Source organism: Ceratotherium simum, chromosome 1 (genome assembly GCF_057802395.1).
Source record: "Ceratotherium simum simum isolate JZ-2026a chromosome 1, ASM5780239v1, whole genome shotgun sequence".
NCBI lineage: Eukaryota > Metazoa > Chordata > Mammalia > Perissodactyla > Rhinocerotidae > Ceratotherium > Ceratotherium simum.
Window position 1 is genome coordinate 64,654,658 of NC_141900.1, and position 23,696 is coordinate 64,678,353.

Below are 23,696 nucleotides of genomic sequence, written 5' to 3' on the forward strand. Positions count from 1 at the left end.
TAGTCTGTTAATAGGTGGATTACCTTGATTAATTTTTTAATGTTAGCCCAGCTGTACATTCTTGAGATAAATCACACTTGATCATGATGTATTGTCCTTTCAACATGTTGTTGGATTTAATTTGCTTAACTTTAATTTAGAATTTTTACATTTGTGTTCATGAGGGATATTGATCTGTAATTTTGTTTCCCTGTGATTATGTGCCATTAATGTGGAGTTTGTGGAATAAGTTGTGAAGTATTTTCCTCTCTTCAATTTTTTTGAAGAGTGTATGTAATTGGTGTTATAACTTGCTTGAATATTTGGTAGAATTCACCAGAGAAGTTATCCAAATCTCGAATTTTTTCCTATGGGTTAGTTTTTAAACTACAAATTAAATTTCTTCAAAAGATACGGGACAATTCGGGTTATCTATTTCTCATTGAGTGAGATTTGTTAGTTTTTGTCTTTTGTAGTTTTGTCAAGGAATATGTCTATTTCATTTGAGTTGTTGAATTTATTGGCATAAGGTTGTTTGTAATATTTCCTTATTATCCTTTTAATATCTGTAGAATCTGTAATGATAACAACTCATTCATTACTGATACTGGTAATTTTTGTCTTCTCTCTTTTTTTTTTCCTGATCTGTTGACTAAAGATTTATCCATTTTATCTGCCTTTTCAAAAAACCAGCTTTTGGTTTCATTAATTTTCTGTTTTAATTTTTTATTTTCTATTTCTTTGGGTTTCTCTGATTTTCCTTTCTTCTGCTTCCTTTGAGTTTAATTTGCTCTTCTGTTTGTAGTTTCTTAAGGTGAAAGCAGAGACCATTCTTCTTTTTAATATAGGTGTTTAATGCTATAAAATTTCCTCTAACTACTGCTTTAGCTGTATCCTACAAATTATGAAATGTTTTGTTTTGATTTTTATTCAGTTCAAAATACTTTTTGATTTCCCTTTTGATTTCTTTTTTGACTCCAGTGTTAATTCAAGTGTGGTATGTAGTTTCCAAATACTTGGGGATTTTCCATAGATCTTTTCTTATTGATTTGCTCTTCAGTTTCACTGTGGCAGGAGAACATACTTTGTGTGACTTGAATCTTTTTAAATTTATTGATGCTTATTTTATGGCCCCAAGGCAGGACTGTCTTAAGAAATGTTGTACATGCTGTTGAAAATAATGGACTTTCTACTGTTGTTGGGTGGAATTTTACATAAATGTCAGTAAGGGCAAGTTTTCTGATAGTTTTTAAAATCTCCAATATCCTTACTGATTTTCTGTCTACTTGTATCAATTATTGAGAGTAAGGAGTTGAAATCTTCAACTATAATTTGTCTATTTCTTTTTTTCTCAGATCTGTCAGTTTTGGCTTCATATATTTTAAAGCTCTGTTTCAGGTATATAAAATTTTAGGATTGTAATGTCTTCTTGATTATTATGAAATGGTCCTGTGTTCTTGTTGATATTTTTTGCTCTGAAATCTACTTTGTGTGATGTTAATATAGCTATTCCAACTTTCTTTTGACTAGTATTACAGTGGTTTATGTATTTTCCTTCTTTTAAGTTATTTACATCTTTATATTTTAAGTAGATTTCTTATAGGTAGCATACAGTTGAGTCTTGTTTTTTTTTTAATTCATTCTGAAAGTATCTGCTTTTTAATTGGGGTGTTTAGACCATTTACTTTTTTTTTTTTTTTTTTTTTTTTAAAGATTTTATTTATTTATTTTTCCCCCAAAGCCCCAGTACATAGTTGTCTGTCATAGCTGCACATCCTTCTAGTTGCTGTATGTGGGACGCGGCCTCAGCATGGCTGGAGGAGTGGTGCCTCGGTGCGCACCCGGGATCCGAACCCGGGCCGCCGGCAGCAGAGCTCACGCACTTAACCGCTAAGCCACGGGGCCGGCCCTAGACCATTTACTTTTAATGTGATAATTGATATGGTTGGTTTTAAATCTACCATCTTGCTCTTAATTTTTTATATGCCCAATCAGTTTTTTTCAGTTTTTCTTTTTCTTGTCTTTTCTGCATTCTTTTGGATTGAGTATATTTTATGATTTCATCTTATCTCCTTTGTTGTCTTATTCACTATAACACTTAGTGTTATTTTAGTTGTTTCTTTGAAGTTTATGGCAATGTTTTTCAACCTTTTTTTGTTATTGCTCTCCCTAAAAGCCTTGTTAGACATCTTTTTCCTAATTAGCCCCTCCAAACATTTTAATACTACAGATATCCTGTATATCTGTTTATATTTTGTATGAATATCAGTTTTTATAGATAAAATGAGAGATATTTTTTTGAACCCCATGAATTGATTTATTCCCCCTTAGGGGCAATATTCCCTCACTAAAAATACATGATACATTATATATTTTTCTTTTTTTTGAGAAAGATTGGCCCTGCATTATCATCTGTTGCCAATCTTCCTCTTTTTTTTTTTTCTTTTTTCTCCCCAAAGCCCCAGTACATAGTTGTGCATCATAGTTGTAGAGTTGTAGCTCTCCAATATGGGATGCCACCTCAGCATGTCTTGATGAGTGGTGAGTAGGTCTGCGCCCAGTATCCAAACCGTCGAACCCCGGGCCACTGAAGCTAAATGCGTGACCTTAATCGCTATGCCACTGAGCCGGCCCCCTACAATATACATTTTTAACTTATCACATTCTATCTTTAGGTGATATTATAGCACCTCATATATAGTATAAGAATGAAATGGTAATATACGTCCATTTCTCCCCTCCCAGCCTTTGTGCTATTGTTGTCTTATATTTTACACCTACATATAAGTCTGGCAAAACATTTTTATGAATTTGTTTTAAACAGTTAATTATCTTTTTAAGAGATATTCATAATAAGGACAATAATCTTATTATTTACTTATGGAGTTACCTTTTCCACTGCTCTTCATTCCTTTGTATAGTTACAAATTTCCATCTGGTATCATTTTCCTTTTCCTTGAAGTACTTTAACATTTCTTTTAGTTCAGGTAAACAGATGATGAATTCTTTCAGCTTTTGTGTGTCTTATTTATTTATTTATTTATTTATTTATTTATTTATTTATTGTGAGGAGGACCAGCCCTGAGCTAACATCCACTGCCAATCCTCCTCTTTTTTGCTGAGGAAGCCCTGGGCTAACATCCGTGCCCATGTTCTACTTTATATGGGACGCCACCACAGCATGGCTTAACAAGTGGTGCGTTGGTGCGTGCCCGGGATCCAAACCAGTGAACCCTGGGCTGCCGCAGCGGAGTGCGCGCACTTAACCACTTGCGCCAGCGGACCGGTCCCTGTATGTCTTAAAATGTATTTATTTCATCTTTATTTTTGAAAGTTATTTCCATTGGGTAAAGCATTGTAGGTTGACAATTTTTTTTCTTTCAATATTTTAAAGATATTGCTCTATTGTTTTCTGGCATTGCATTGGTAAGACATATGCTGTTCCTCTGTATGTAATGTGTCTTTTCTCCTCTGGCTGCTTTTAAGATTTTTTTTCTGTAAGCAATTTAATTTTGGTGTTCCTTGATATAGTTTTTTTTGTTTTTCGTGAGGAAGACTGGCTCTGAGCTAACATCCATTGCCAATCCTCGTCTTTTTGCTTAGGAAGATTAGCCCTGAGCTAACATCTGTGCCTGTCTTCCTCTATTTTGTATATGGGATGCCGCCACAGCGTGACCTAACAAGTGGTGCATAGGTCCACACCTGGGATCCGAACCCGTGAACCCCAGGCTGCTGAAGCAGAGCATGTGAACCGAACCACTATGCCACTGGGCCGGCCCCTTGATATAGTTTTTAAAATTTTGTTTTATTTTCAATTTTCTTGTGCTTGGGGCTTGTTAAGATTCTTTGATCTGTGGGTTTATAATTTTCATCCAATTTGCAAATATTTTGGCCATTATTTTTTCAAATATTTTCTTCTGTCTCCGTTCATTTTTTCTTCTTTGTTTCAAGAACTTCAGTTATATGTATATTTGACATTTGAGGACGTTCCAGAGCTCAGGGAGGCTCTGTTTTAGTTTTTTCAATCTTTTTTCTTTTCGTGCTTTTTTTGGGTAGTTTCTGTTGCTATACATTCAAGTTATCTTCTTCTGCAGTGTGTAATGTGCTTTTAATCCCACTCGGTGTATTTTTCATTTCAGACGTTGTAGTTGTCATCTCTCAAAGTTAAATTTGGTCTTTTTTGTTTTAATCTTTCATGTCTCTATTTTATATAGCTCCTTTAAACATAAATAATAATATAATAACTGTTTTAATGCCCTTGTCTACTAATCTGTGTCATTTCTGAGTTAGTTTTGATTGATTTTTTTTCTCCTTGTTATGGGTTGTAATTTCTTCCCTCTTTGCATGTCTTGTAATTTTTGATTGATAGAACTTCTGAATTTTATCTAGTTGTGTATTGAGTATTTTAGTGGTCTTATAAATATTCTTGAGCTTTTTTGGGGGGATGTATTTAAGTTACTTGAAAAGTTTGATTCTTTCAACTTAAAAGTGTTGCTTTTGAGCTTTGTTAGGTGGGATGGGAACAACATTTATTCTAGGGTGAACTTCACCTTCTACTGAGGCCAAACTCTTATGTGTTCTACGTGATGCCACATGAATTATGCTGTTTTATGTTCTGGTCAGTGATAACAGAGACTATTCCTGGCCGTGTGTGGGCTCATGGGTTGTTTCCTGTAATCTTTTTGGATGGTTCTTTTCCCAGCCTCAGGTAGTTTCCTCACAGGCATGCACTGATTGGTATTCTGCTGAATATCAAGGGGTACTCTGCAGATCTCTGCAGTTCTCTCTCTTTGTAGCTCTCTCTTCTCTGAAACTCTGCTCTGTGAATGTTTGCCACTTTGGCCTTGCTAGACTCCCAATTCTATCTCCTTGACTTGAGGAGAATGCTGGGTTGTGCCTAGGTTCCTCCTCCATGTATTGTGGCTTAGAAATTTTCTCTAGGCAGTAAGTGGGGGCAAGCCTAGGGCTCCCCTCATTTGTTTCTTGTTTGTCAGGGATCACTGTTGTTTATTTCCTATCTCCAATGTCTTAAAAAAATGCTATTTCATGTATTCTGTCCTATTTTTTTAGTTGTTTCAGGTGGAAGGATAAATTTGGCTCCAGTTTCTCCATCTTGGCCCAAAGTGACAGTCTTCATTATAATTTTTATTTGTTTGTTTTTGAGTCAAGATTCAAAGGTGGTTCACTTATTGCAATTTTTTGACGTGAATTTTTTGGTATCTTCTTTTCTATAGATTTCCCCCTTCATCTCTCTTTTAATTTGCAGTTTATTTATTAAATACAGATTATTTTTCCTATGTTTCCCATACTCTGAATTTTGTTCATTACATCTCTGTGCTATTGTTTAATATTTTCTCTGTTCACCATGTTGCCTGTAAATTGATAGTTGCATCTAGAGCTAATAGAGTCAGGGTTGATTATTTTGGCCACACTACATCATGAATAGTGGTATATACTTTCAGCAGGGGCTACATAATATCTGTTTGTCTTTTTTCTTTTGATGATGGTAACAGCCATTGATATTCAATGCTGAGACCCGTTAATTCATTGGAAGTTGAAAAATGGTGATATTCTATTTATTTCAAGCTTTCTTTAATTTTTAGCTGGAATATTTCTATACAGATAACCTTTTCCTTATCTACTATTGATTATGTGTTGTACTTCGAATAGGATCATCACTATGAATGCTTGGTACTTTGTCTTTATTACTGATTTTTAAAATAATGAGTTGATTCTCTAAGATCCTCCAGTAGTGACCAGTTGGCTTTTTTGTTTTGTTTTTAGTATCAATATGAACACATACATTTAAATATATTTGATATGTTTCACTCCATTGCATTGAAATATGCAAAAAAGATAATAATTGCAATTATTATCTCCATTGCAATTATTATCTTTTTTGATACTCAAATATTTTCATCTCTGGCCAGTGGTAGTCTCTTTAAGTTGGGTCTTATATCCTTTTCCTACAACCCTACTAGTCACTGATAGCTTCCTTGCTACCTGGTATGACACATGTTCTAGGTTGATCTGTGCATTTCCTACTTCAGACCTAGAATGAACTAGTAGAAGAAAGAAAATTAAATGATTCCAGAGTATTCTTGTGAGGCAGAAATTTTAGCAATTGGAAGCTACTATGGAAATCAGTTAATATATTATATACTGCATATGTGGGCTTTAAACATGACTAGTGACATAAAAAATATTTGTCATCAACTAAGCTTCCTATTCCAGACATTAAGTGTCTTGCCTTGTGGTTATGTAAGGTGATTTTTTCTTTTTTTTGTAGGCTTTGCCAATCAGTCAGAAGATGATCAGGTGAATGTAATGGGTTTTCGCTTCCTAGGAGGTTCCCGAGTTACGCTTCTTGCTTCTAAAACCTCTCGTAAGTAAAACCATGGTATTATTGCTTTTGAAATTTTCTTTTGAGGACACTAGATCACAGATCAGCATCACATCAAGGATTTCTCCAGAGTGATGTTCTGTTAGATATTGAAAACTAAGAACCATGGTATTAAGTATATAGAACATAAAAGTTATGAAGATAGAATCGTATTTCATTAGACATATGTAACTTTGGTTTTGGGAATGAAGAGAGTTTGAGAACAGAATTTAAAGAAATAAAAAATGTTTTTGAGATAGGTATATGGTGAACTATATTTCAAGAACTACAAGAAATTGGCATTGATTTTTTTTGTGTGTGTGTATATTCTTATATCCTCCTTTTGGATATTGGCAAAGATGAAGGTGAAAGTAAATGGTTTTTGCTGAGACTAATCTCAGTCGACTGAAAAGTAGTAGTTATATAATCAAGTTTGAATTTCAGGTTTAAATATGCCTTATTAATTTGGTTGCTTCATATGAGAACAACAGTTGAAACTATTTAATGTAAAACTGACTTCTGATGTGCGTAGGATACTGAAGCTGCTAAACTCACTGAGTTACATACACCTTCATGGAAATAAAGTAAAATATTAAGAAAGGAAGTGTTTAACAAATTTTAGGAGCAATAAGGATATTGGAAGGAGTGAATGTGTATACATATGCAAAAAGTCTGGCTGAGTACACTTCAATTTTTTAAATCTCTGCAGTTTATGAAATGGGCTTTCACTTTCTACTTTATGCATTTGCAGTTTTAGTTGGTTATTTCTTTTAAAATCAGAAAATATAATAAAATAAGGATATATCCTTTTTTGAAAAATAAAGGTGTTAGTGGGAGGAACATACACACATCCCTATTTTAGAAACTGTAATGACGTTTCTGTGGCTAAAATCGTAGCAGTTTCTGGAATACATAGATTGGTAACTGGTGAAATAGACTTGGATATAATTAAAGATTCTAGAATAAGGTACGTAAATCAAAGACAGTTCTGAGAAGAATGAGAGGATTCTGTACTTTTTGTGGTCTTTGCTTGGTCATGGTTGCAGTCTTTTTTCCATTGGCACCATTTTGTTTTGATTATCTTCAGTTGGATGATGGAATCATTTTGGTACATTTCTCTTAGTTAAAGTATTCTCTTTAGTTGAATTGAAAAAATTGTTGCCAACATTTTCTTGGAAAATTGTACGTATCTGTTTGACTTCAGTTGATGATACTGTAAAAATGAATCTTTGCCTTTCAAAGGCAAAAAGTTATTCTTTGTGCAAATGGGGCTATTTATGTCTTAATGCATTATATTTATTCTTTTTTAGATAAAGTAACTCTTAGAGCATTGCTGTTGCCCATGAGTACCTTACCATTTTCTAAATTTCACCAAATATCCAGGTATATAACTGGTTTATTTACATTTCTGAATATGTGGCAATGCCTTGACACAGCCAGCGTGTGGGCAGACAGACTAAATAATGGAATAGGACAGGATCTTTTAAATAAGGAACCAAATGAACTGTGTAAACTGAAATCTGAAAAGCAGCCATTACAATTCTCTGATGGTTTTTTGGCTTCAGTGACACACTGAATTCTACCTAGGAACTACCCTTGGTGATGAAGGGAGATAGATATGAAGAGAGTGAAGTTTTCTGGAATTGAGACTGGTGTTGGTGCTCTCTACTGCACCATCAGAGTATTCATCCCTAAGAAAGGAATGAAGTGATTTGTACCCAATCTGTGTTTGGCATTTTTCTTTTTTGTAGTAGTATTTCTTCCCTTGTGAATAGGTAAGTGCTTCCTAAGTCATATAGAGTTGCCCTCGGATCATGGATAGTATTTTCTGTGGGTTTCACATATTCATCTCTTTTTAAAACCTGTTCAATAATCAACCAAAGTTTGAAGTGTGCTGTATGGTAATTTTAATTCAACTCTCTGGTTCAGTACAGATCAGCCAAAGCAGACAAGAGAAATGTGAATGCAGCTCATTGTCTCCGATATCAAATCACACTCTCTGGGGAACTGAATTTTATTTTGAGATAGTAGAGTAGTGCTTTAATGTAATTAGAGTTTATTATGTGAATTCTGAAAAAATAAAGCATTAAAGATAAAAATATTTAGGAATAATACTCTATACTAGCAAAATTTCTGAAAATGATTTCCATAGTCCTAAATTGAAAATAACAAGACAGGTGATCGATATGTCTCTTACCTTGATTGTAGTGATAGTTTTACAGGTGTATGCATATGTCCAAACTCATCAAATTGTATACATTAAATATGTGCAGTTTTTTGTATATTAATTCTACCTCAATAAAATTGTTAAAAAATAACCAGACAGGTCAAATTTTATTAGATCAAATATTTTTATAATAATAATTGTAAAATATTTCTACAAAGAAGTCAGTCATTTTGAGTGATTCAGTATAGTGCGATTTCAGAAAAAAAAATGCTACTACCTAAATGTGTATATATCCCTGCCATGCCACTTTCTTAAGATCCAGATCCACATAGTGCCTTATTATCGCACACAACAAACACTGCCACCTCTTTCTTCCTCCTCCCTCCTGCTCCTTTCTGTATCTATACTTTTCTTGGTCTCTCTTCTATTTCTATTTTTATCTTTATCTCTACTACATTTATTTGTATCTTGCCTTTGTCTACTTGTTTCTTAAAGGATTTAAAATAGTTTATAAAAATATCCAAAATATGAAAGGAGAAAATAAATAGTTGAAGGAAACAGACAGAGAAAATAAGAGCAGGAAATTAATAAAGGTAAGAATAAGATTAACACTCAGACGTGTATACTGTATAATCGATAAGATGCTAATAGCCTAAAAATAACAGGAAAGCATTTTATTTATAATTTTAAGAATGTTCAAAAGGTAAAATCAAATCAGTTGTTTAGGAGATGCACAGCCTTTACTGATGCTGAGACCAGGATGAAATTTCTCTTCTGAATATCACAAAGACAACTTCTTCATTAATGTCTCTATAGCTTATTTTTGTTATTATAAATTTTATGCTTATATAATCACAATTTGTGAGTAACAAATTTCACAGAGCATTAAAATTAATGATAAAACTCAATTTACTAAATATAATTCTATCTGAGCCCAAATCAGTGCAGTCTAAGATGCAGCTTAATCCAAGGATAAATTTAGAGTATCTAGTGTTGCAAGTTTTGAGTATCTAGTGTTTTCAGTAAGAATTGGACAACCAAACTCAGTAATTCAGAGGTGAGAGGTAGTTGGAAGGAGTTGTGGGTTTTGTTTTGTTTTTAAATGAGCAATGTTGGAACATGTCTGAATATTGATTGAAATGATTGAGTTCAGTAGGAGAGGCTGATGGTTAGGAAGGAGAAGGAGGTCACAAAGCAATGAAGTCCTTGAGAACGAGAGAGGGGGTGGGATGCAGAGCCCAGGGTCAGATAGAGGGGATTAAGGGGCAGGCCTTTTAACTTCACTGTGATAGGAGAGATTAGATATAGGTTCAGGGAGACTTTAGATTTGTTGGTAGGAAGATAAAGGGGCTTAGATGATTTCTAATATGAAAAAAAGTTATGACATTGGTCTCTTGGAGAATAAGAAAGCAAACTCATGAGGGATCAGGCAATGTTAGGTTCCCATTTGAAGTCTGAGATCCTGAATTTTGAAGTGAAACCAGTCATATCCTTGTTAGATCATTTTCCCTGGCTGTGATTTGTTTATCAGTATCCAAGCAACTAAAGTCAGGGCTGGGATTTTTAAACAGAAAATTGCAGATAAAATATTTTTATGAGAGTGATTGTAGTAATGGACTACCAAATCTAAGCTGGTAAGAGAAGTAGGGATTAGAGAAAACTGATACATAGTGAAAAATTAATGCATTCAAAGGATGACAAGTCTTGATAAAGTTGAAAAAGTGAAGTAGAGTTGCAGAGCAAGTGAACTAGAATAAAAGGTGATGGTCAGAGAATGGATGAGATGTTGATGTCAAGAGTTCACAGGGACTGCAGACAAGGTGTGACCTTTGGGGAGTGGGCTGCTAAAATGGAGAGAAGACCAATGGAGACCAGGATTTCAGCGATATGTTGATGTCACAGTTGTGGATATTGAACGAACCTGTTTGATGTTAGCACAATAAATGAGAAAAAGAGAGGTACCCAGATACATCATTGTGAAGTTTAAGAGCACTAAGGATCAGGAGCATATCCTCAAAGATTGGAAAGGGGAAAACAAGCTGCTCAAGGCATTTAACTTTTCATCAAAATCATTTGATGCTAGAGGACAATGGGGAAATTTTCCCCAAGATCTGAGGGAAATGATTTTCAATTTAGCATTCTGTACCCTGCTAAGCTGGTAATTAGCAATGAGTGTTGAGTAAATACATATTCTCAGTGTCACAAGTAGGGCTATACAATTGCAAATAGCAAATTTATGTAGCTTCAGGTAGGCCTTTGGAAAGTGGAAAAGATAACTAATACAGCAAACTTTTCAGTGTCCTGAAAGATTTTAACATGCTGGAAAGAGTGATTGAATTGTATAAGGTCAAGTTTAAAAGTATTTTGCTTATCTGTTTTGATTATTTTGCTTTCAGGTATTATGAAAGAATTGTAGTAATACATGTGACAAAGGGTTAGGCCTTGAAAAAGGCTTTCTTTTTGCATCTGCCAAAAGAAAGCATGTGTGATCTTGAACTGTGTTAACCGAAATATCTTCAGAACAAGGAAAGTGAGAGTCTTGCTGTACTCCATCTGGGTAGACCATGCCTTTGTTCATTTTTCATTCAGCAGGCATATTAGGTATAAAGACTGTTGTGGCTCTTACAGAGCTCCTGGACTAATAGGAGAGACAAACAGGTAGAGAGCCAATAATGGAGTGCTGGATATGCTTACAGAAGCACACTTTAGGTGCTATTGGGAGTCCAAAAGAATGAAGTTCCATAAGAGATTTTATTTGTAGAGGATCTTGAGCAATGAATAGAAGATTATTAGGTGGAGGGTGTTCCAGAAAGAGGAAAAGGTCTCTTCAGATGCTTGATAAAGTGTGGAGTTTTCAGAAATCAGTGAATTTTCTTGTGTGCCTGGAAGTTCGTACAGTAGGGACTCTGTGATAGTCATTAAATGAAGCCAAAAAATTTAGGGACAACTGTAATGATCACACCTAAAGTCACCTGACACTCACCTCATGTCATTGTGAACGCTTTAATGTGTACAAGGATTCATCAATATAGTATTACTATTAATATTTATCTTAGAGTTTCTTAGCTATATTATCAAGAAATAATGGGAATATTATATAAATCCATCTTGGAAAAGCCTTACGAAAAGTAAATTTAGAGAAACCATCCATAGTTTCTACTAATATTAAAGAGTTTGTATATTTAGAATATTATACTAATATCTGCTGAAACTGTTTATATTATTCCCTCCAACTTTTTGGTTTAAAAAGCGTTCATCTGCTTTTCCATTTCACATTTGAAAATTTCCAAATAGCATAAATTATCTTGATGCTTTGTTTATGATATGAATACAAACATTATTTATATTGATGAACTTCAGATGTTCTGACATGAATAGAGACTGACGTGATGCATTTTTGTGCCCTGCTTAGTTAAATATATTCTTCTCTCCATTTGTAGTAGAGTGGAATGGCAATTGACTGGGCTCCAATCATCCAAATTTATTTCGTTTGGAAGCCGAAATGGTTATTTCCACTGAGCTACTATTATAAGATGCAAAAGAAAAGAGATAAAAAAATAAATTGAATGTTCAATTTGGCAGCTATTTTAATTACCAATATTGTAAGGGTATATTTTAAAATACAACTTTCTTCTTTCATGTTATATTATAAATAGAAATTTTCATTTCTCCTTTCTATAGAATGTATATTCTGGAAAGTCTCCAGGGCAATGTTAGTCATCTTGGAGTACTAATACTAAGAAAATGTTTAATAATCAAAATAATGCCTTATAAGTCTTTGACTGATTGATTCGTATTGATTTTTGGTGATCTCAAAAAAACCAACTTAAAAATATTGTGTTTATATTTCTAAATCCCAAGTCTAATTATAAATTTTTCATTGCAGAAAAATTTAGTTTTCTTTTTTTTCCTGCGTGCGTTGATGAAAATAAGAAATTAATTAAAGCCTAATTTTGAAAGTTACAGAAAATATCATTCCTGTTTAAATGTTTACTATGATTTTTACATTTCTATTATTTAGTGGCATTCATGTATTATACTTGGTCACAGTGGAGTACTATCTTAGTCCATTCAGGCTGCTATAACAACAAAATACCATAGACTGGTGACTTTTACACAACAGAAATTTATTTCTCACAGTTCTGGAGGCTGGGAAGTCCAAGATGAGGGCTCTGGCAAATTTGGTGTCTAGTGAGGGCCAGCTTCCTGGTTCATAGATATCTGTCTTTTCACTGTGTCCTCACATGACAGAAGGGGTAAGGGGGCTTTCTGGCATCTCTTTCGTAAGGGCTCTAGTCCCATTCACGAGTGCTCCTCCCAAAGGCCCCACCTCCAAATACCATCTCACTGAGTGCTAGGATTTAAAGTATGAATTTTGAGGGGGACACAAACATTCAGTCTATAGCAAGTACCTACTGGGTATCTAGAGTTTTACTTATATTTGGATTTTTCATTGAGCTTTAAATTTTTCACTTGTTTCACGCTACACTTCGTATATTGGATAGTTTTAATTTTTTCAACCAGTATTTTTTGAAAATCTAATTTTGCTTGATTTGAATTTTGTAATACAAAGGTAAATTGCATTTGTATAGGTCTTTGCCATACAGCATTACATTTGATCTCCATAACAACCTTGTGAGTGTGTTTTATTCTCCCCTTTGTGTAGATGAAGAAATTGAAGATTGGATAATTTAATTGTATTGAAGTCACAGATTTAAAAATTTACTAGATTTTAAGGTTTGCTCAGAGGATAAGACCTGAGAAACTGGGGATTTCCTTCCTAACGTGATGCCCTTAGTTGCTACAGATGCCACTACCATCTGTTCCCTGAACCATGGTTATAATGTCCTAACTGTAAGTCTATTCTTGCCCCTTTTCAATTCATTTTCTACTTGGAAGCTCTCATAATAAAAACAGAGAGACAAATAATCACAAATTATATCTTGCCACTCTCCAGCTTAAAATCTTTTGTGTTTATAATAATATCCAAGCTCTTTACCAAGCCCTATAGGTATCCCTGTATGTTCTGGCCCCGGCCTAACATCTGGCCTGGTCTGTGCACACTCTCTGCCTCATGCTGGCCTTCTCTAGTTCCTAGTACGTGTCTGACTTTTTCTGCCCTGAAGTCTTTGTGCTTGCTATTACCTCTATCTGGACTGTTCTTTTCATCCTAAAGATCCAAGCTTTATGCACAAAATGGTAAAGAATGTGGGGTCTAGACTCAAACTGATAGTTTAGATCCCAGCTCTGGTTTACAATTAGTCTGGATGACTTTGGAAAAATTACTTACCCACTCTTTGCCTGTTTTTTTCATCTACAAAATGGGGATAAAATAGTACAATTATAATATGTAAGAATCAAGTGAGATAATCCCTAAAAAGCATATAGCAGTTTCCTGGTACATTGTAAGTGCTAGGTAAATTTTAGCTGCTAGTCTGATTTTCTTCAATATTACTGTTAGTACCACCACTGATGTCACCTTCTCAGTGTGACCTTCCCTGACCACAGTGTCTCAAGAAAGAACATCCATTAGTCTTTATCATAGCACCCTTTTTATCTGCATCACAGTCCTTTTATAACTAATAACTAATAACTATTTGTTATTTACTTATTTATTTTCTACCTTTCTTGAAGGCCAGGACCAATATGTGTTGTTTCCCATTGTTTTCCCACCACTTATCACTTAACAATATTTTTTGGATTAATGAATAGGTGCCTTGTTACGTTGAATCTTCTTGAGACTATCAACTAAAGAGAGTCTTGCATTATGGCTCTTTCATAAAGGGAATTTCATTTCATTTCTCTGATTTGTCCCTTTCCTTTGAACCTACTGCATGTGACTTTTCTCTGTTACTTTATCTTTAGAGAGTGGAAGTCGTTGTTTGCGCAATATGAGGGATTGAGATGGGTCTCTCAGAAAGTTCATAGGCCTCTCTTGAGATAATTCGAATCTTGATAAAAGGAAAAGGGAGATGTTTAGATTTGCCCACATTTCGTTTTGTCAAATTAGGGATTTTGTCGTCTGCCAGGAGTGAGGATGGAGCTCCAGTTGTAGGCAGCTGAGACAGGACACTTCACCTCTCTGGGGAAGAGTTCTGGGCCCCCCTCTTTCTTGGCTAGCCCACAACATGCCCTGTTTTCCGTAGTACATCACCCATGCCCAGTGAAAGCTGTGAATGAGGACTAAGCCCGGCACTTTCTAGAAGGTGTTAGGGTGGGTGCTAGTTGGATTTGTCTTTCTTCATCAACAACTCAGCCCCTGGTCAGCTGAGCCTGGGGATACTGTTAATATTCTGCTGAGAATCCTGTCCATGTTTTCCCCAGTGGTAAATTCTGATAAATTTTCACACTAACTTTGGGTGAACAGACTTGCCTGGGCATACCTGAGTGTGCCTTGTTTCCAGATTTTCTTGCAGTACCTACATGGGTGATTTAACAGAAACTGGTGTAATGTCTTGTTATGGTGCAGCATAAAAACTCCTCACCTAGCTTCAGCCATACTAGCCCCCTCAGTCTTCCTGAAAGTACAGTCCTGCCACAGGGCCTTTGCACTCACAGTTCCCTTGGCTTGGAATGCTCTTCCCACAGGTATCCCCATGGCTTGCTCCTTCACTTCATTCAGGTACTTTGAAATGTATATAGTTTTTTCATTTTGGACCAAATGATGTAGTTCTTTTAAACATGTTACAGTAATCCCAGTTGTTATATGCATCTCTTTTAAGATGTGTAAATTGTGTCACATATTGTAAAATTGTTTTGAAAAATTATAGTTGAATTGAATAACTTCTTCTCTGTAATTTTGTTTCATTTCATATATAAGAAATTTTATTCTTACTATATATTTAGGCTACATCCCAGGTTTTTCTACTTGCATGTGAAAGCCTATTCAAAATTCTTCTAGGGGCCAGCCCTGTGGCGTAGTGGTTAAGTTCGTGTGCGCCACTTTGGCAGCCCAGGTTCATGGGTTCGGATCCTGGGCATGGACCTACACTATTTGTCAGCCATGCTGTGGCAGCGACCCACATACAAAACAGAGGAAGATTGGCACAGATGTTAGTTCAGGGTGAATCTTCCTCAGGAAAAAAAGTTCTCCTAGAACCTGAATTAAATTTCCTCTGAAATATTAGCACTGTAATAGTTATATAAAAATGTATAGCTCTATCTAAAATGACAGCAAATACTATGCTAAGGAAAACACATTCCATTAAAGCCACTTTTTTTTTTCATATCTGCTATTGGAAAGTTACTGAATTAGTTAGGTGCTATCTAAAGTCTGTGATAGAATCCCTGCCTTTTAGTTTACAATATCCTGGGGGAAATAATGGTGACAATGATGATAACAGGTGACATTTATTGAGTGCTTAATATGTGTCAGGCGCCATTTTAAGTATTTTATTAAAAGGTACATATGCATGGAAGGAAATGAGCACATTAACGCGGTATGTTCTTTCACTTTTGGAATCTCAGAATCTAGAAGTTGTAAAGGATTTTCTTCAACCTTATGAACCCTGGAGGAAGCTCTTCTTTAATGCCCCCTGACAGATATTCCTACAGGATCTTCAGGGGGATTCACAAGAAGGGCTCTGAGCCCCTAAAGGAGATGCTACGCAAGCTGAGAAGGAGCTGAAGCTGAAGGATGAGGACCACGAGCAGGTGTTCGAGGTGTGGGAACCACTGGACCAGGAGCTGGAGGAGAAGCTGACACCAGCCTGCCTGAGGAAGCCTACAAGATAGTGTAAGAAGCCCACAAGAAGTAGGTGGCACCAGAAAAGCCACTGAAGGAGGCACGGGGCAAGCAGAGGTGATAGCCTTGAATACATTGGTCATTACGTCGACACCAGCCTCTCCCAACTACGATCTCCACCTGTAACTGTCGAGTCCCACTAAGACTGGGCCCTGCAAAGGCCACTCTTCCCATAAGAGTACCAGTAGCTCCCTCTGCCCAGCTGTGTGCCGCACTGTGGGATATGCCCTCCGCCCTGGACAAGGAGTACAAGGCGGTGGACATGATCCTTTTTGCAGAATTCCAAGCCTGGAGGGCCTTGCCTACCCTAGGCAAGCCCTGTTCCTTCCTGGAAAGGGTATACCGGCAGGACATGGGCCCCTGCCTGAACTTCACAATGTGGGATCTCTTGGCGCTGCTGTGGGCCACCGTGGAGGACAACATGCTCACTATTAAGCCTGTGGCTTTGCAGATACTGCCTGCAGTGAGGGTGGCTTTGGTGAGTGTGACAGTACCAACATATGTGCCCACACCTGCCACCATCACATCCAGCTTTGTCACTCTGATAGCTATGACTGCATCTAGCTGTCTTCTCAGGCCTGGATCACTGTGGTGTGCAGCTCGGTCACCTACATCTGCTGCATCTAGCAAGGCCTGGTGCAGCAAGCCAGTGTTCTGGGAGATCACAAAGCTGCAAAAGGAGATATAGCTGGACTAGCTCAGCTTCTTCCCTTAGGAGGCCTAGGGCCTGGATGGGGGTTCTGGGCTGGAGCAAATACCTGCCCCATGGTGGACAGACACACAGAAAGACAAGGTCCTGGAGCCAGCACTGAGCCAGAAGCCAGACATCTGCTTGGGCGGGACAAATGGCTAGAACCTGGAGGCAGCACTGAGTCAGCACCAAATATCTGTCCCAGGACAGATGCAGGGACACATAAGCCTGTACCTTGTGAGATGACCCATCTTTCTTCCCCGTTGAGTTCTACAACTCACAAGGAAACTTTCAAGAAAGCACCAAAGACCAAGGAGCTCGGAGCCTTAAACACTTCCAATGGAGTGAGGTGGTTCCCTCCTCCTGAGGCAGCTACCTCTGTGTATATCTATACTTAAACAGTTCTTATTGTGCCTTCTGACCTTGGCAGCTCCTTTGCTATTGTCTAATTCTTCTGCTATGTGATTGTTATGAGAGGTTCGGAGATTCGATCGGAGACGTAAAAGAAACTTTCCACTCCAAACAAATGGACTGAAGGTATATTTTATTATATAGAGGATAGTAAAGGCGATAGTCCGCAAGCAGATCCAAATAGGTCAAATAATAAGAGGGAAAAAACACCAGCTCGACTGGAAAGGGAAAACATCCACATTGGCTGAGATAGCAGCAGATCCGAATAGGTCATATAATAAGAGGGAAAAACATCAGCTCGATCGGAAAGGGAAACACCAGATTGATTGAAGGGAAATGACACAAATCAACCAGAAAGAGAAACACCAGGTTGACCGAAAAGAGAACACATCAGATCAATTACTTCACAATAAATCAATTACTCACAACATCCACGCCCCACTGCCGGGAGAGTCCTGTCAATTGACACGGCTGGGCAAGGATCACACGTCCTGGGCAAGGCGTCCCTTCCACAGGTGGAACTCTCACCAGGTCTCAGTCTCCAGCAGTTTATATAAGCAGTTACAGAGTTTACAGAGCAAGCATCTAGTGTTCCCATGCACAAATGGTTATCAGTGGCGTATGTGCATTGAGCCCCTTGGCTAACGTCCCAGCCCAGTAAGTGTGTATGTGCATTGTTCTCTTTGGTTATTGTCTTAGCCCGGCACAGATGGCCAGTTCATCCCGTGCTACGACGCTCCAAGAGCCTTGAAATGTTACAACTTGCAACTCTCTCCGTGGGAGAAGGGCCAGTTCCCACCACACAGAAAGCAGCTTTTATATTTCTTTTTGTGCTGGTGGCTGTAGGTCAATGGAGTGGCCAAACATGGCTGTACTCATGTCAAGACAGTGATAGGCCTTCACGTACTTGAAAATAGTAATCTATCCCCTGGGGGGAAGTCCTGACACTTCTGTAGCAAGGTCAACCTTAATGATGTGTCCCTGAATCAGTGATGGCAGAAGCAGTGTTCATTCTTCCCTCATCACTCCATCTTTCCAAGTCAACTGTGAGCCCCTTGAGGGCAGAGGCTCTTGCTTTATTCATGATTTTATCCCCAGCATCTTGCCCTGAGTTACATAAGTGCATGAAGGAGTGAATAAATATATACCAGTCTGGGTTTAATATGTAGGAGCCCAAGCTTAGCTTGGATAGCTAGATTTAGAGGATTCTAATACTGTATTTTGTCATCATAATTCTCTCTTCTAACTCTCTACTCCCACCTCACCACAATTGTGCTGTCTCTATTCTTCTAAAGCACTAAACTTTCAATGACATTTACAAAGAAAAGTGAAAGCTATTATATCTGACCTTGGTCCTAATATCTTTGATGGGGAGAAATGAGGAAGACATCTGATCAGCACCATGAGCAGAAGCCAGCATCCAGAATAAGATTGGGGTGAGGGGAAGGCTGTGGAAACTCCAAGGGGAATGATATGACAACAGACAAGACCAAGATGCCATGCACCATGGCAGGCATACCCAGTATATTTTATTCCTTATGTAATTGACAAAGAGGATGACTAGGGGAATGAGAGGAGATATGTTCTTGAATTCTGGCTGAGGATGACAAACTGAAATCCTAATAACCATATAAAGGTGTAATGTATTTATAGAATTTGTCAAGGTATCATGGGGAATATAAATAAATATTTCGCATGTCCACGTGTCATGCTACCTTAGCTAGACTTTAGGCTCCTTAAGCAAGAAGACTGAGTTCATCTTTGTACTCCTAACATTTCTTTCTTTATGAAGTTGCACATAATAGATGCTCAATAAATGGTGAAGTAAATGGAATAGGAGACTTAGTCCTAAATCTCAAAAAGTATATGATCTCTTTGAAGAGACTGAAAATAATCATCTGGAAAGTTAAATAAGGTTACATGGTTGTATGTGGTTAAGTGCTTAGTGAACTATAGGTATACTACATCTCTATATAAATTCAGAGACATGCAATATTGTAAGGTGGTTAAGATTAATAGCTTGTCTTTGGATTAATAGCTAGAGTTCCAATCCCTGCTCTGTTACTGACTGGCTAGATGACCTTGCAAATTACATAAACTCTTCTGTGACTGGATTTATTCTTCTGTAAAATGAGGATAACAATATTTCCCCCCATAGGGCTATAGAGGTTTAAACAAGAGAGTGAAAGTAAAGTGCTTAGATAATGCCTGGCACATCTTAGACTGCTATAGATGGTAGAGATATAAAGGTTTCTTGGGGGAGGTGTGATTGAAGCCAGGTCCTGAAGAATAGGTAGAATTTAGGCAGGTGGGGAAGAAAGATATATATCATGAATTCTAGCTCCAACATTTAATTTGCTTTGTGACCTTTGGCAAATCTCTGAAATTCTCTGTGCCTGGTTTTCCTTTTTATAAAAAAGGGATTGTTGCAATCACAGTGCTTGGTACATGGTTGGTGCTCAAGAAATAACAGTTGCTCTTATCATAGATGTAGTTATTGCCACCACTGTCATCATTGTTGTCATCATCATCATCAGGGTAGAGGATGGACAGGAATTTGGCTCTCTTGGAGCTGAGGTTTCAGGGAATGGAGGGAAACAAGATTTATATTTACAGAAGAGTCTGACTGCAAAATCTCTCCTTAAATAAAAGAACTATTAGAAAAATAGAAAACTTTGATCATGATTACAAGGATTTAAGCTGGCTACAGTGTCCAGGATGTGGGACTGTCCATAGAATAAATTTTATTTCACATCAATTTTCTGAAACAAACTAATGATACCACATTGTACTTTTGCAATGACTGTTTTTTTTTTTTTACCTTTTAAGTAAAGCTTTTTTTTAGAAGAATTTGGATGTTTTTATCATCCTGAAATTTATTATAAGATACATAGTAAAAAGGACCAAACTCTACCGCTTGCCACTGTGACCACATACCTTTGGAATTAAATTTGAAAATGTTAAGTGGTTGATGCAGAAAATCACAATAAGCAGAAGTATTTTAATCAAGCCAGTAGAAATCATATCTATACTCCAAAAAAGAAATCTCGGTCCTTTTCGTTTTGGTATTCATGTCAGAGTTAGTGATAATTCATGTCATTTCAGCTAGTAATTATGTGTTAATAAGCATTTTTCCTTAATTATTTTTTCTCTCTTAGAACGATATCGCATTCAGAGTGAGCAATTTGAAGATCTTTGGCTCATAACAAATGAGCTTATTATCCGCCTTCAAGAATATTTTGAAAAACAGGGAATCAAAGATTTCGCATGTTCTTTTTCTGGATCTGTGCCCCTTCAAGAATATTTTGAGTTGATCGATCATCATTTTGAGGTGTGTATGATCATAACCCACATCATCTATAATCTTTCGATATACAAAAGAGAAAGAGATGTTAGAGAGAGAAGAATTTTGGTATGCATGCTACTAAGCCGTGTGCTTTGAGTTGTTATTCTTATGTGCGTGGTGGGTTTTGTGAATCCATTCCTGCCCTCTTGCCCAGCTTGTGATCAGTTACAGACATTTACAGAGTGGCTGCCTAGAGCTAAGCATGTGCTCTGGTCTTGGAACAGAGCTGATTTAATGCTGTCACATGGGGACTTAGCCTTTGACCTCAATAACCCGGTGTTAAAACTATTTGAACTTATCAGCAGCCATTTGGCTAACTAATTCTAGCAGGCCATAAAGGAAGTGTGATTATAAAGTGATTTTTCCTTTTCTTTTTTAACAAGCACACCAGAACTTCTGCATCTGAATGAGGGTTAACCACATAAAATATTCTCCAGTATCCGGCACAATGGGCACTTAGTAAATGCTGAATGATTAGATGTCTAAATAAATGAGATCTGACAGTGACTTTGTTGCCTGAATATTTTTGCATTTCTTCTCTGGAAGTACCTTCAGAGCCTGGGTTAGATTCTCTTGAGTATCTTAAAGGTGTCAAATCTTCATCCTTTGAAGACTGATTTGATATTTGGAAATAGTCAAGAGATTTTTCTAGCCAAGATTTTTCTAGTACTTTTATTGTCTTAAACTTTTGATTCCTCTGCAATTGATTTTGCTGTGAAGACTAGGGGAGAAAGTTTCTATTCTTTTTTTTCCAGTGTATTTAATCATTTATCAGAAAACATTTATTAAGCAATCTGTCTTTTCCCCGGTGGATACTGGGTCACCTTTACTAACTTTCCATTTGATCTGTTTCACTGAATTATCTATGTGTTCATGTACCAAATACCACACTGTTTTAATTCTCCTAACTCTATAATATGTTTAAATTTCTTCATTACTCTTTTTCAAACTTTTCTTGGCATTGCCTGTGGTCTTGAGTAACATATGATTTGTTGTGCACATTTAACTTGACTTTAAGAAATTCTTCATTGTAGCTACGGATAAATGGTGAAAAATTAGAAGAACTCTTATCTGAAAGAGCTGTACAGTTTCGGGCCATTCAACGGCGGCTGTTAACAAGGTTCAAAGATAAAACACCTGCCCCCCTCCAACACCTGGACACCTTGCTGGATGGAACTTACAAGCAGGTCAGTGTAATATCAGTGATAATTTTCCACCATGGATGTAATTTTTTTCTCTCATCCTATAGTCATATACCACAATATAAAGATAAAGTATTTCTTTCCTATGTATTATGGAGCAGTGACGGGCACTCAAGCTTTAGAGTTAGAAAAACCTAGGTTCAAAGTCAAGCTCTACCACTTTCTATCTGTGTGACCTTGGCTGAATTACGTAAGATCCATCAGTTTCCACATTTTACCTCCCAGGGTTGTTGTGAGGATTTTTGACCATTTATGTGAAGCAATCAGCACAACCAGGCACATAGTATGTGCTTGATATATAGCAGCTATTGTTTAGTGTTATTATTAGACAATTCTTGGTGCATCCCATAATTATAACCATAATTCTCTAATTGTCCTGCCGAGCATCTGGCTTAGAGTTCTAGTATTACGTCAGTTGATGTTTTGAGATGGAATTCTTAAAGAGCTATTTGTTCTAGTTCAAAAAGACTTTTTTCCCACTCTTCCTGATTTTTTCTTCCACTCATGGTTTATCATCTGCATGGCTAGAGTAATCTCGCTCTCTCTCTTAAGGATTCTGCCTCCAAAAATTATCCAAAATTGTCATCCCTGGCTTGAAATAATAATTTTAAAATTTTAATTTTGTGGGTAAGGCCTTTGCCAGTTCCACTATAACAAAGTTGGCTTTGAATGACTATATTATGTCTTCTCATATTTCTACGTAATATCACTCACTAATGTGTTTCAGAATCAGTATTGGTGGTATAAATATTCTGTTGATTTTTTAATTGAGATAATTGCATATTCACATACAGTTATAACAAAAAATACAAATAGATCTTATGTATCCTTTACCCACTTTGCTCTGGTAGCAACACTGTGTAAAACTACAGTATATCACAACCAGGATATTGACATGGATAAAATCCACAGATTTTGTTCCGACTTCCACAATTTTACTTGTACTCATTTGTGAGTGTGTGTATGAAGTTCTGTACAGTTTTCACATGTGTAGCTCGTGTATCCACCACCTCATTTGAAATGGGGAGCAGCTCCATCACTGCAGACTCCCTCTTGTTGCCCTTTGTTACCACACCCCCTCCCTGCTGCCCTCCTCTGCCACGTGCTGTTGATTTTTTTTTCTCTATAATTTCATTTATTTATTTTTTTTCCCCCAAAGCCCCAGTAGATAGTTGTATGTCATAGCTGCACATCCTTCTAGCTGCTGCATGTGGGACGTGGCCCCAGCATGGCCTGAGAAGGGGTGCGTCGGTGCGCGCCGGGGATCCGAACCCCGGGCCGCCAGCTGCGGAGTGCACACACCCAACCGCTAAGCCACGGGGCCAGCCCCATGTGCTGTTGATTTTGAAAGGACAAATCAGATTTTTTTCAGAGTTAGTTTCCCTAGAGGAAAGAAAAATAGCTTACTATGTTTATATTGATAATACATTTGCTTCTTGAAATTATCATGGTTATTTGAAAATTAGTAGCAATTTGAGGGACACTCTATAGCAGCAGTGGCATATTGGAGTGAACCTTGGACTTGGAGTTCAAAGTCCAAGGTTCTGTTACTTATTAGCTGTGTGGCTTTTGGCCTTTCCCTTACTCTCACAGAACTTCGTTACTTTCCATAAAATGGGATCAATATTCACAATGTTGTTACAAATCTTCTATTTCATAATGTATGTGGAAATGCCTGGTAAATTGTTCTACAAATACAGACTGCCAGTTTCTTTTGTGCTGGAGTGATTGTGTGACTCCTAGGTCAGTAGGCACTGATGCTCTTTCTGTTCCA

At 37.0% G+C, this 23,696-nt stretch overlaps 1 protein-coding gene and 1 pseudogene across 4 annotated transcripts in view; both read left to right on the plus strand.

Moving 5' to 3' along the window:
• Positions 1-23,696, plus strand: part of BBS9 (Bardet-Biedl syndrome 9) — a 444,049-nt gene that overhangs the window by 212,150 nt on the left and 208,203 nt on the right. For all 4 annotated transcript variants that reach the window (XM_087429458.1, XM_087429462.1, XM_004418838.3 and 1 more), the window contains 3 exons: positions 6,269-6,364; positions 20,533-20,705; positions 21,755-21,907. In XM_087429458.1, coding sequence (XP_087285584.1) covers positions 6,269-6,364; positions 20,533-20,705; positions 21,755-21,907 — 422 coding nt within the window. The remainder of the gene's footprint in view (positions 1-6,268; positions 6,365-20,532; positions 20,706-21,754; positions 21,908-23,696) is intronic.
• LOC106801127 (guanine nucleotide exchange factor for Rab-3A pseudogene) lies at positions 16,030-16,960 on the plus strand (annotated as a pseudogene).